Source organism: Tribolium madens, unplaced genomic scaffold, assembly GCF_015345945.1.
Source record: "Tribolium madens isolate multiple individuals breed KSU strain unplaced genomic scaffold, Tmad_KSU_1.1 Scaffold_2;HRSCAF=44;Tcas5.2_LGX, whole genome shotgun sequence".
Classification (NCBI taxonomy): domain Eukaryota; kingdom Metazoa; phylum Arthropoda; class Insecta; order Coleoptera; family Tenebrionidae; genus Tribolium; species Tribolium madens.
This window is the reverse complement of record NW_025400995.1, coordinates 6,717,069-6,731,023: the sequence shown is the minus strand read 5'-3', so window position 1 is coordinate 6,731,023 and position 13,955 is coordinate 6,717,069. Positions and strand designations below refer to the sequence as shown.

General features: G+C 33.8%; 1 protein-coding gene across 1 annotated transcript; it reads right to left on the bottom strand.

Annotated features, from left to right (window-relative positions):
* Positions 1 to 6,910: 6,910 nt before the first annotated feature.
* On the bottom strand, positions 6,911 to 11,059 carry LOC123006522 (protein lin-31). Its single transcript, XM_044401059.1, has 2 exons — positions 8,518 to 11,059; positions 6,911 to 7,281 (listed from the first exon to the last, which is right to left on the bottom strand). Exons 1-2 carry the CDS (start codon positions 9,139 to 9,141, stop codon positions 7,045 to 7,047), a joined length of 861 nt encoding a protein of 286 aa, XP_044256994.1. The 5' UTR covers positions 9,142 to 11,059; the 3' UTR covers positions 6,911 to 7,044.
* Positions 11,060 to 13,955: the final 2,896 nt, after the last annotated feature.

Here is a 13,955-nt window from a genome sequence, read left to right as displayed (position 1 = left end):
TGATTCAACTGAATCTTTCTGACGGATTTATTCCATTTTGGACACTAACATTATTTCAGCTTCTTCAAGGGAAACTTTAATAACCTCTAAAGCATATAATTCAATTACAACAAATGCCGCTTCTTAAAAGCCTCATTATTAAATTTGCACCAAGTATTGTGTTCGTAACACGTAACTCTCTGAAAATAAGATATTTTCTCTATTTTGCAAAACGTCAGAATATATACATAAACGCCGTAGGATAACTTTGTACCGCTTCGTTTTACGCGTTTCCTTTCTCCCTCACCACAGGACCGCACTCAAAAATCTCGTTAATCGCTTTTTCAGCTAGATATTTACTCACAAAAACCAAAAATTAAAAATACTAAACGCTAAGTGAAAATACTAAACGCTAAGTAAAAATACTAAGCCCTAAGTAAAAATACTGAACGCTAGGGAGAGATAGTTTTATTTCTCCTATAAAAAACTATTACTAAACAAAATCGAAAATACAGGGTGTCAGAACTCGCGCCCCAGAGAAAAATTTCGAGTAGGATTAGATACCATGTTTAAAAAAATTTATCTGTAAAAAAATTTTGACATTTATTTTTTGATATTTGACATTTGATACTGATGATCTTGTGTATGTTTTTTTATAGTTATTTAGTAAAGACACAAAAATTTTGCCAATAAAAAAAACACAAATAACATTAATTAAACAGAGTTACAACTGAGGACACAGCTTGTTTCCTCTTCTAATAGCCTGTAAAAAAACTTGGAAAATTATTTTTTTAACAGAAATAAATAGAATCAAAGTGCAAAATTTAAACTCTCATAACTTCGAGATTTTTATAGATAGAATTTTTTTAACATTTTTTCCATGTTCTTGGTATCTTACCTTACTTGGTATTTTTCTCTAGAGCTCGATTTCTGGCGCACTCTGTACATATATTTACAAAAAAAAAATGTCGCAATTGCTGGGGAATGGTGAAAACAGGCATAAACAATTTTTTAATCTAGAAAATGATGTGTTTTTTTGCAGTAACTTCCAATTATTGTAGGTAACTGTTTATTATTGAAGTGTCACCATACTTAATAATCATAATAAATAGTAATAATAAATACCAATAATAAATTATATTTTTGCGCATTGGCCTTACATATTATCTAGATATAGGATTGTTCAATAAGTGATTTTGAGTGCTTAATGTCTTAAAAGAGAAAAATTTGTTCCATTTTTTTTACACAGTAAATTTTATTTTAATACATTCCTTCTTAGCATTTAGAATATTTTATTTAGCAAATCAGTATTATTTACTTAAAACTTATTACTAGCTTTTAAAATATGTCATAATTTTGATCTAAGATGATTTATATAGCAAAAAAATAATGTTAAAATAAAAATTAAAAATATATGTTTTATCGGCTTTTGGTTTTAATATATCAAGGCTTAAACTTTTTTTAATTTTCCTTTTTTTTTAATTTTAAAATTTTTAAAAAATTATACTTAAAATTTTTATAGTTTTTGTAATAATGATAGATACCAGCAAAACAGGTTTTTGCACCTTTATAAACACGGCTCTAAATTCGATTTTTTTTTATAAAGTAGTTTCAACTGTAGTGATCAAATGGGATTAATTTTTTTAATAGATTTATATATCTTTAAACTATTTAATTTTTGAAAACGTAGACGAAAGTCTTTCAAATAGATTTTAACTGAAACGCCAGAAAAAAGTTCCAAATACTTACATGTAGAAATATTACAAAAGTCATTTGCCACGTAATGTCTTAACTAAGACGTTTTTATAATCACCTACTTTTTTTTACAAAAAGTTATTTCAACATCGCTAAATAAAATGTAGTGGTTACTGGAATTAAAAAAAAGTAGTAACTGTTAGAAAAAGGAATAAAAATAAGAATAGCGCGAGTAATTAAAATCGTTTTGTGTGAAAAAGTCTTGCTAGGGCGCGTGGGCGAGTGCGTCTCTGCGCGCGAAATTGTAAAAACCACTGGGACTGTGGTAAAAGCGGGGGAGCGCGGAATTTTCGTTATTTTTATTTGAATTTCTTTGGTTTCACAAAGTAGCATTTTAAAATGGCACATTTATTTTCCAATGCGAAATGTTGAAATTATGGAAAAGTGAATGCCATTGAAAGTGTTTTATATTTTTTCTTTATGTGAAAATTCGCGTAAAATTCCTCTTAGACAATTAGAGCGAATTTTCCGCAATGAAATTATGCGTTTTGACGTCGACGTTCGATGTATTTCAGCAAAATAAAACAAACGCAAATGTAATTATGCCTATAATTTCGATGACAGCCGCACTGTCGCCCGGTAATTCGTAAAAATATTTTTCGAGGGGTGGATTTTTCTACCTTTAAAAATGTTAAATTCAGCTTTTGGCTTGAACGCGTCTTTTTGATGTTAGTGCCGCCTATTTAGAGTGTTATTGAATTATTCAGATCTGTACGGTGGTGTGAAACAGCGAGTAAACGCGCAATAATGTAAACCTCACACCCCAACACCAATTGTGTACCACCCTGAGCGACGTTTTACTCTCTTTGTTGTTGTACGGTGTGTTGGCAGTTGTCAGCTTCCAGAAACTGTTTCTCCTATTTGATTTTCATCAGAATTGCCAGACACCGCTAATTTCGACAAAAAATCAAACGAAATTTTTTTTTAACTCAAAATATTTGAATCGTACAAATAGTTTTTTTTTTTTTTATTTTAGTGAATAAATCATCAACGGAAAACTCGAGCTTCTTTTATTCAATTATAAGTGGCACAAATTTAAGAATAAAACATCTTTGTCGGCACTCATGCCTATATTATATAGCCCTCTTGTCAGAAATGTATACTAAAATGACTTGCTTTTTTATCATACCTGCATCTGGTGATGGACAGATACGTTTGGTCGATAGAGTTCATTGTCGTTTGAAACAATGTCAAAACAGACATTTTAACAGAACAATTGTCACGAAAGTAGATTTCTTACTTCACTATCAATCATTCTTTTAATTAACAGTATTCCATTAATTATTTTCGTATAAATGGGTTGTATCGATAAAACAAGAAAGTTAAACAAACATGTATCAATCTAAGTTTCGCGTGTCGTAAGTTTAAATTTAGCTGTTATTTATTTAAATATGGCAGTAAATTTTCTGAGATTGTGCTGAGTCACATTATACAGTGTGTTTTTTGTCACTAGATGTTTGATCTGTGGTCGTAAGAAAACACGAAGGAATGGTGTTTAAATAACAAAAAGCGCGTATTGGACAAAAGGTGTGATTAAATGATCATGAATTAAGAATGCACCTCATTGAGTTGGATTTATAATATTGATTGTGTCCGAGAAGAGTATATAAAATGATTGTATATGTTACAATAGGAATGTTAGTGGTATTTTGAGTGACGGTTTTCTTTGTATGTGAACCTGAAGTGGTCCAAACACTTGGGCATTTAATGTTGACGGCTCATCGGAGCTTTTGTTGAGGAGTCAGCTTCAAATAACTTCAAATATCATTGTCTTTGTTGGTTTCTCGAGTATAAAGAGTGAGCTATCTTACATTGATGAACGTTTTGGTTTTTGATGGACTCATTTACTACGCAGTTTATGTGTTTATTAAATGTTGTGTTATTTTGTTTGTTCTATTGTAACGCTACACAAATTTAACCTTTTTGTCACGAGTGGAGTTACTGACAATAACAGTCTTGATAGTTTGGAAGACAATCCAAAGAAGTTTTATTGAGTTAGGATTGATTCCGCTTACAAACTTCGACGCTAGGTGAAACTGAACAGGAAAAGCGGCCAAACTTGCGAAACATATTGATTTTATTTCACATTTTTCTCCAACTGATGTTGGTTAATTAGGTGTGGTTGGAAGGATGATATATTGAGTTTGGTGTCAATGAAACTGTAAACACAGTAAACTAAGATGAAGAGTATGGTAGCCCTCTCAAAGTGTTTATTGTAAGCGACCTCCCCAGGAAGCTCTCCAAAGCGCACCACTCCCAACTTGAAGTTGTAGCTAATATTGACACATGCCGCCTTCTTGTTTTCAATACACCTCCGGTGTTGTGCGTCCATGTATGCAAATAAAAACTGTCCACTGTCTTTTGACATTGTGTAATTGTTGTTATTACGTGACAAAATTCGTTTATTCTGTTCTGGTATCGTTCTTGCGTGTGCATAAGTTTGACTCGAGTCAATTTATTCTCACGATAATAGGCCTTTTGTGCTTTAAAAACATTTAATATTTTCTTATCTTAAAAGTGATCTTCGTATTTGCCAAATGTTATGAATAGAACTTATTTGTCATCGTGTTATTATTGGGGTTATTCTCGGTAAAAGCAGGTGGGTTGGCTAGAGTGTTTCCTAAGTTTACAAAACCCTACAAAATATACATTTCATTTCCAATTTCTGAATATTCACTATTATTCAACTCTTCGTAACCGGACGAACTCTTGTTTGGAATCACAACACAGAAATTTTATACCCAGCCAGGTAACAAACCGATTCTCACCAATTATCAACGGCCATCACATTTTTTCAACAGTTTTATTTTATTTCCTTTCATTAAAATTCAACCCAATTAAGATTCATCCACATCCGGTTTTATGTATACATAAATGATTGTCGGATTTATCCATAATTCAAGCTCATCATTTCGAACAAATTTTTGTAACTCAAAAAACTACAGCAGAAGGTGGTTTTAATTTTCAATCCACAAAGCAGTTTTTCCCTCCCCGCTTTTAGCCTCAAATGAAATTTTTTAGAGCGGAAATCGACCGAGGATCACAGTTTTCAAGTGATAAGTCAAGATCAGAATAAATTTGTCAGACGATTCTTCTTTTTATTATTAGCTAGGTATAAACAATTTTGAGTATTGATTTATTTCATTTTGATGGAAAAATGTACAAATAGGGTTTGTATTCTATCAAAATGCATTTACATAAAAATGACACTAAAAATAATTAGAATTGTCAAAAAAATATTTATATCTAGTATATCACTCTAGTACATCACTCTTATTTTAATTGTAGGTAAATTCTAAAAAATAAGATTAACATTTGGGTTTTTAATTTTATTTTGACCATAATACAGATATAAAAAAAGGAAATGGAATATTCTGTATTGCTTTATTTTTATCAAAACATTTGCAATTTTTGGTTTATATTAATTTTTTGAGTCTTGGAAAATGAGGTTTTGGGGCGTTTTTAGTGTCGCTTTTAGCGTTTGGAGTGTTGTATGAGAATTTTAAAAATGTGTGGGGGAAGAATTGATTGGTAAAAATCGTAAGTGCGCTCGACTTTTGATAATTTTTAAGCTTTTAGCGTTTCGGAAGCAGAAATTAGGAAGTGTAGGCGTTTAAAAGCTTTCGAATCAATTTGGTTAGTAATTTGGGTAATTTAGTCTTGGTTTAGCAGCTCTGGTGTGTCGAATGTATGGTAGTGTAAAGGGCGAAAAAATGCATTGACGCTTTTGTTGAATAGGAAAGAATAACGAATAAAATATTTATCCGGTCGGTCGCGTTTTGTAACTTATTGTAAATACAATAAGTGCGTCAGGCTGAGGCCGAGGCGGGTTGAAATAATTCCCGAAGTGTAAGTAAGTCTCGGCGGGAGACTCTGAATTCAGCTAACAAAGCATTGAAACAGGGCCTCTGTTTAGGACGACAATTATTTACTAATTTACACAGTCCAATAAATACAATTACAATTGCTACGCTATTATAACGCACCGGTGCATGAAACATCACATTTACCACCATAAAAGTATTCGCTTCTTGGGGATGAATTTTAATGGACTCGTTCGATGTTTGGTAGATGCTGTTTTCTCACCCCTGAAGTGCACTCCACAATGCACGTGTCATAATTTTCAACAACTACCAAAGAAATTACAGTCATTTTTACCATTTTGTTCTCTTATTAGGCTTAAAAGCTTACCAAATCATCCCTAGGTATAAAGTCTTAAATCTTTTTACCAAAACAGACTTGAATGGTACACGACCACAATGCTGCTCATTCCCCATGTCAAGTAGATTAGGATGTTACAATGAGTACTTACTGTCAAAATCCCACAATATTTGTACCTCCTACGGCTTAAGTACGTACTTTTTAAAGCCCTTCAGCTTCATTCATGCTTTTGATCGAATTACTAAAAGGACAAACTTGCCCGCAGATTCCTTACTTCTCAAGAGCAAAAGCGTGACACAACTTCATTCACATTAAAAAAAAAACAACCAAATATAAATGTGTCCAGGTCAAAAATTTGATTTTTTAATAAATAATTTCGAAAAATTGCAGCTTGATTTTTTTCAATGAAATAAAACAGAATACTAATGTGTGATACGGGATTTGTTTCAGTGATTTGTGAATTTGAAAAAAATTTGAAAAAAAAATAGAATTTATGTGTTGAAACGCACTATACACTCTCTGATATAAAAAATGATTTCAACTTAAATCAACTATGTATTTAAATTTTTGTCGTTTCAAAAGTGAAACTTACCTTTTATTTCCAATTTTTAAATACGGGATCTATCACTTTATATATATTAGGTCTTCTATGTTTTTTTTTGTTTATCAAGATTATAGCTTATTTTCACATTTTCACATGAGGTACTATAGCCTAGCAGTTTTTTGAAATTTTTTGTTTTTCTAAAAGCCACTTCACACACTATACCTTATTTCTAAGTTCAGTATATTTTTGAAATCACTTCACTGGATACACCATCACTTTGCTATGCAACTATATAATTGTTTTTTTTTGCATTTTCTTTGGTTTGTTTTGGTTTGTGAATGGTTGGTAAATTAAAAAATGAGTGGATATACGTAATATATTTACATATAATATAGATACAGTTCTCATACACATTTACTTTTATATACAAATTTTGGTATTGTTAAGAAAATAATAAAACGCTGATTGAAATGTTTTGTAACAGAACAATAAATATATCTAATATGAACAGTGACTATTCGTATAAAAAAAAATGTATATAACGGACAGTCTTTAAGTAGATTTTTTACTTTAGACTTTTGAAACCACAATTCACTAAAAATCACTTAAGAGTCTGTGGTGTCGGTGGCAGTTTCTGCAGTCGTTCCCGGCCTCGCTTGTAACAATGCTTGATAATAATTAACGATGGGAAACATGTTAGGCCACTGTTTGGGTGAAGTCTCTTGATGTTGGTCACTGGAGACGACGTCGATGTCCTCTTCGTTGGTATCTTCACCGGAATCCGGAGCCAAAAGCGAGGCCACGTCGAACTGCCGCTTGCGAGACGGACCCCGAGCCGGCACCTGAACAAACCAAGACATAAATAATTTCCGCATTTTGCAAGTGGAAAGTTGGAAAAATAACAAGACAAAATTTGGAATATTACCTAAACCAGTAAATAATAATTAAGCATTTTTCATACACAATTTCGACAATTTTCAAATTTTGCTATTGCTAATCAAAAAAAAAAAAAGATTTGAACGATGAATTTGATCCATTTTCTCTAAGGGGATTAGGTGAAATTGAAAAGGGTTGAAGATAACAAAGTCGCTTCCACAACTGTATTTTTTTTAATTTAATCTTGTAGGAAAATGTTTCGACTTTTACCTAAATTTGAATTACATACATTGGATTTCAAAAAAATTCTAAAATTGAATTTGAAACCAAATTACTTAGGTATATTAAGGAACAGAATTAACCCGTTATTCCTGTGGCTAAAAAATGTAAGAATTGTAAAAAAATACAAATAATTAATTTTACAATTAGGGAAGCGACTTTGTTACCTTTAACCGTTTTCAAAAAAAAAATGATTGGGTAGTTAGCTTGACAATAGACAATATGCCACTGAATTATTTTTGAACTTACAAAAATGCTGTTTTGTCAACTGATTTGTAATTTTGTAAACAATCTCTAAGATATGGAAAATATTTGATTAAATGAATAATTGAAAATTTTCAGATAATTTAACACCGTTTTTTCTCAACCAAAACATTCTCTTATTAATGTATCAAAGAACAAATATAAAATGCAACAGAAGGTAGCGCATTGATTTAAGCCGATTAAAATACATATTTACTAATCAATTAATTTCGTTAATAAAAGTTTGTTGTGCTGAAAACATTACATTTTTTGTTTGTTCTTTTCAGAAGAGTTTCTCTGTTAGGTATTATCAATTTATCATAAACGTCAAGAATATTTATAAATATTTAGCTTATCTACTCCTTTATGAAGAGCTTCAAATTTTAAAAGTTTTTCCACTGATTTTCTTCTTTAACAGTTTCTGAAATGAATTTTTTTTTGCTAAATTGAGTGGCACAATTTGTTTGTAACATTTCGATACTTATCGACATTAAAAAAAAAAGTTTTAATATTGTTTTTTATTTTGAAATGAGTGCAAATTTTAATTGAAACAAAAGATCTGGCGAATGCCAGTATTGTATAGAGTTTTCCGGGTATTTTTCTGTCCGAATTTGAAGACGAAATAAAAGGCAAATTTGCTTTTTGCACCTTCAAAGCTGATATAAATTTGAAACCCTTACTGTGTGATAAACGGAGGTGGAGGGCCCCGGCACGACAGGCGGACTGACGGACAAGGGAGGCGGACTGGGTGAATCAGCCCCATCTTCATCGACGGCAAGCCCCATGTGCTTCCTCACCTTTCTTTGTGCCTTCCTCCTCCTAAAGTCCCCTTTTCGGAAATCGTCGACATTTGCGGGATGAATGGCCCAGTAATGTCCCTTTCCGTTGGCGCTTCTTCCCGCCTTGATAAAACAATCATTAAGCGACAAATTATGCCTAATGGAGTTCCTCCAGCCTGGCCCTCGGGTTCTGAAATAAGGGTAATGGTCGAGGATGTGCTGGTAAATGTCCGAAAGCACGAGTTTTCCCTCCGGCGAGCTGAGGATGGCCATGGCGATGAGGCCGATGTAGCTGTGCTGGGGCTTGGGCTCCTCGGGCTGCAGAGCCCTGGGGAAGAGCGGGTAGCAGGTCAGCGGCGTCGGGAAAGGGTTCAATAGAGGGTAACGAAGCCGCTCGGCGACGGCATACTGGTACAGCTGCAGCCGGTACTGGTCGATGGGCAGAAGGGCCCGGGGGCCGCTCTCGAGGGCGAACGGCATGGGCAGCCTCGGCGAGGTGTTAGCCGGAGTCTCGTTACTGCACATTGCGACCACTGCGGCACCACATCTACACAAACTGGCTATGAATTCCTATCAGTTTGGGTCAGATTATTAATTATGTACCGACCCGCCGACTGAATAAACTATACTAGTGAGAGACCCATCTGGGCATCTAAACATGTAACAAACACGAACTATTTGTGGACCAATATTTGATAACAGTCGCGAGGAGGAGCCAACTCCGGCCAATCGCGAGCTTGTCTGCCCTTCCGGAAAAATCAAACGACACGCCCAGCCATGTTGTTCAACTGTCCTTCTCGCAACTACCCTGATAGACCGAAATCTTCGTACAAATCCGAATAATTTGCATACACCAATTTTGACACAACCAATTTCATTACAAATTTGAGAAATCGTAAAAAAAATCACGACTTTTCAAAAAAATGGCGACCTTACTGCCACACTCTGCAATAAGCACCTCCCATTTAAACCCCCACCAAATAAATGAAAATCTCCCTCAGAAACCCTCAGTTGTTTCTTGTACATTTGCAGTTGTTGCCTAAATATTGGCATTATTCCTACTTTACAATAGACAATAAGTGTATTCATTTGGATTAAAAGGACGCCAGGCTGCGCCATGTTGAATTTCAATCACGGCCTTATTTAAATAATTTTATTCTTATATTTCAAAGACTCTCCCATTGTGATGACAGCACCTGCGACTATTCGACTTTTATCACTATTATTTTACGAAATCTCTACTTATACAGAAATACACTTTTTAACAATTATCTACTTGACCGAGAAATGTAAGTATCAACATAAATACATTTTTCCATTTTTATTATTAAAAATTTTGTTTTTGTAAATATACTTAAATAGAGACATATGACTAAACGCCAAACAATGGCTTCGTCAAAAAACATGACAAAGTTGTAGTTGGTTGTAGATGTTTTAATTCATTGTGTGCATCAGAGAAGGGTAACAGTAACAACGCCCATATACAGTTTAAATAAGTCTTTCATTTTATTATCGTCGCCATATGCATTTTTGACAACAATATAACCTTACCCTTGCCTGTGTACCAAAGTATTTAGGGGGTGCCGAAAACATATCATAAATGACAGTGTTTAGACAACGTGTTTGAGTGCAAAATAAATGAAATAACGAAAATTTTTTTAGTATATATGACCGGTAAATATTTGTAGGAGGGTGAACATAATAAAGTAGCAGGCGTAATGCATTTATCGATTAAATATTAAATAAAATTAGCATAAATAATTCTCTTTGTTTAATCATTGAAAAGTGGTAAAAACGAGTCACTTTGAATACGGCAGGCAAATAAATAAAACAAAAATCAAATTAGCTCTTTTAGTGAAATTGTTCGAAAGCTAAAGCCGTAAAGCACTAGAGTTAATTTAGGCGTATTAGTGCATTTTCAATCGTGGTTTCCGTCCGAATAGTCCATAGATCGATGAAACTATTGTACTTGATTCTGGTCACGGTTCTGACCGTATCTCGTGTCACGCATTGTGTTCCTAAACACACTGTCAGTCCGTGATATGTCCGCACGATCGAATAAAACGCACGAAACGAGAGGCCAGACGGCAATCATCAGCCATTTTGCCCGATTTGGTGCAAACGATATTGGCAATAACGATGAAGAAAGCATCGCGGTGCATGGCGGAATTGTAAATTTTGCAAATTGTTTGGGTGGTATTCTGGTATTGTTGACGTGGGGGATTAGGAGGATAAGAAGCGAGATTTGGGCTTTGGTCGTGCGGCAGCCATATGAGCTATTTCGTTAATTAAGTAGGTATACACAAGCGTATGAAAAAGGGAAAAATCCGTTCAAATCCATAATCCGATCCGCTTAAAGTCTATGCAACACATACAACAGCCAGAATCCCGCGATCAATTTCGCTATAGGTTGTATAACATTATCCTTGTTCGTGAAGTTGCGAAGAGATACGGAGGGGAAGCAAGCCAGCGGGCTACAGTCAGCTCTGCCAGTAGCTGGGAGTTTAATTACAGACTAGTAGCATCCCCTGGGACTGGCGGGGCTTCAACCACCCTTTCCGCCCTGCTCGCCCTCCATCCCCGCCAACGGCGAAGCTCAAAGAACGGTTCACACTCGGCGTTGGAGCACAAAATCGTCGACTTTGTCCTCGATGATCGATATGGAAAATCACAATTGGAACGAAGCTATTCGTAAATATGCGGAAACGCGAGAACGCGACCCTAATGTATGCTAAGTAGGTCTTCGTTAGGTAGAATAAATGCTGTAATAAGCGACGTCGGGGAGCCAGACCGCTCAAAGACTGTTTTGATGAGTTATTTTGAACAAAACAAGCCATACAACCACTTTGTAACAGACTTTGTTGTTGCCGCTTACACAAGGAAAACCAATAACTGATTATTTTCTCATGTTTTCCGAAAAACTTCAGAATAATAACTAAGTTTATTACGCTAAACTCAATTTGAAAAATTGGAAAATTTATCCGATTATTTGCAAAACCTTTTTTATGCCCTTTCACATTATTTTCTACAACAGACACTGATAACGATCACAATTCTGATAAACAACGTGTATTACACAAAAATCGAATAATACAACTGAGTCAAACAATAAAAAGAAAATTATGACGGCGGTGAATGTCGATTGGACCAAAACTCAAGACTTACTCACGGTACATATTTAATATCCAAACCAAAATATGTAATCCGCAAGTAAAGGACTTAAGAATTGATTAAAATCCTCTTAAAAATAAAATACATTTGCACTCTATACACCTATAGCTAACAAAATTGTTAAGTGTAATTAAATTCATAACATTTAAATTGAAAAATTACAATAAATGGACCTACACTCCTGTTCAATTAAAACAGATTTTTTACGCTGGAGATAAACGGCAGCTCAATACTGGGCATGCAGGTCTGTATTTTCTTTTAATAAATAAAATAAGACCAGCAAGCACAGAATCGAGACACAGCTTGTTTGTATCAAAAAAAGAATTTTCGCACTTAAAAATAAAAAATCGCATGATGCTCTAACTGATTTTCGGTCCTAAGTTCAAGGCAAGTTAATTCATTTATACTTAAAACTAACCTCCCTGCACTCAGAACCGAGTATCAGTACTTGACCAATGCCTGAAGACGAGTCGAAGCAAAGTCACAGTCCTAAAAAAAACAAAATTTAAATTGTCCGAATGATGCATTATCTGATACTATACTTAACCTGTAGTAGAATTCAAAAATGTAGTCGGCACAAGTGAGAACCGCGACTCAATCCTCGTCCTATTCATCTAAACTGTAAAACAATACATTGTTATAACAATTTAAAGTTCGTTGAAAAACTGAGCGTCAGTCAAAGGCTCTGGATCAATATTTTTTTCAAAACCAAAATATTGAAGCCAAGACCTTGAAATGAAACACAGATTTTATCACAGACAACGCTGAAAAGTAGAAATTAAATCAATTATGAGGAATGTATCTACGTTATTATAAAAAGTCACAATTCTAAAAAAAATACAAGACAATATCTTAAAGTATGGTATGTCCAAATGATGCATAAACTGATCAACAGCCCAAAGGTTAAAGCTGATTATTTTTTTAATTTAAAAATAATTGCTTCAGCCTCTGAACCGCGTCTCAGTACTTAGTGACCAATTAAAGCTGATTTCAAACAGTAATATCAATTCAAATTAATTTTCATAGTATAAAATACACAATTAAAGTAAAAATACCCAATGATGTTCTAACTGACCTTCAATCCTAAGCACAAGAGAAGTTAATTTCTTTACTTAAAACTAACCTCCTTGTACTTGAGTTGACTTTCAGTACTTCCCCAATCGTTAAACATATAGTTTAACAGTATTTTAAAAATAAACACAGTTCTGGAAAAACTTTGAATGATACATTAACTAGTCTATACATATATGTGAAGTGTTGAGAATTAAAGTGGCTTAACCCACATTGGGCGAATTCCTAATAAAAGTTAATATTTTCACTTTCAAAATTTTATTTTGTTTCAAATACAGTCACTTTACCGGTCATATTTTTTGTTTAAAACGTGAGGCCAGTGTTTTATTTAAATTTTGAACAATAAGCAGGTGGTCTGAGAGTAAAACTAAGTTTATAAATATGGGATAGGCCACTCTATACCAAACCCTCATTCATAGTAAATGTGCAATAACAATTTAACTCAAAAATAAAAAAAATAATCATAAGTGAAAATCCTCGTCCAATTCTTTTACTTGTACAACAATTTGAAGTTCGTTGAAAAGCTGAGCCTCAGTAAAAGGCAGAGACTCCACATTTATTTAAAAAATTAAATGTTAAAGCCCAGGCCTTGTACCGAAACACAGCTATTGACACTGCTCTGTAAAACAGAAACAAGACAATTATGCACCAAATAATAAATAATGGTGTAAAATAGCACAACTGATTTTATTGACTTAAAGATAACTACTATTCTAAGCATCGAACCAAAAAAAAAAAAAATGTAGAGTAGTCATTTAATTTTTCCGATGTTGATTAAAATTATTTGAGAGTTGATGAAAGTCTACGGCTCAATTTAGGGCATAATGTGTGCCAATATTATTTTCAAAACCAAATAATGACAACAAAATGCCTTAAAACGGGCCCCAGCTGTTGTCACAACCCCGAAAAAATAGAAGAAAATTATATACTTATCAAAATATAGTAAGTCCGAATAATGCACACCACAGATTTCACTTCTTAGCGTTTCAGTAGTCGACCAACAAAAATTGATGAAAATTTGAGTTCGTTGAGAAACCGAGACCAATTCCAGGAAGTGAATGGGCAATAATATTACTTAAATAAAATATTAAGCCCAC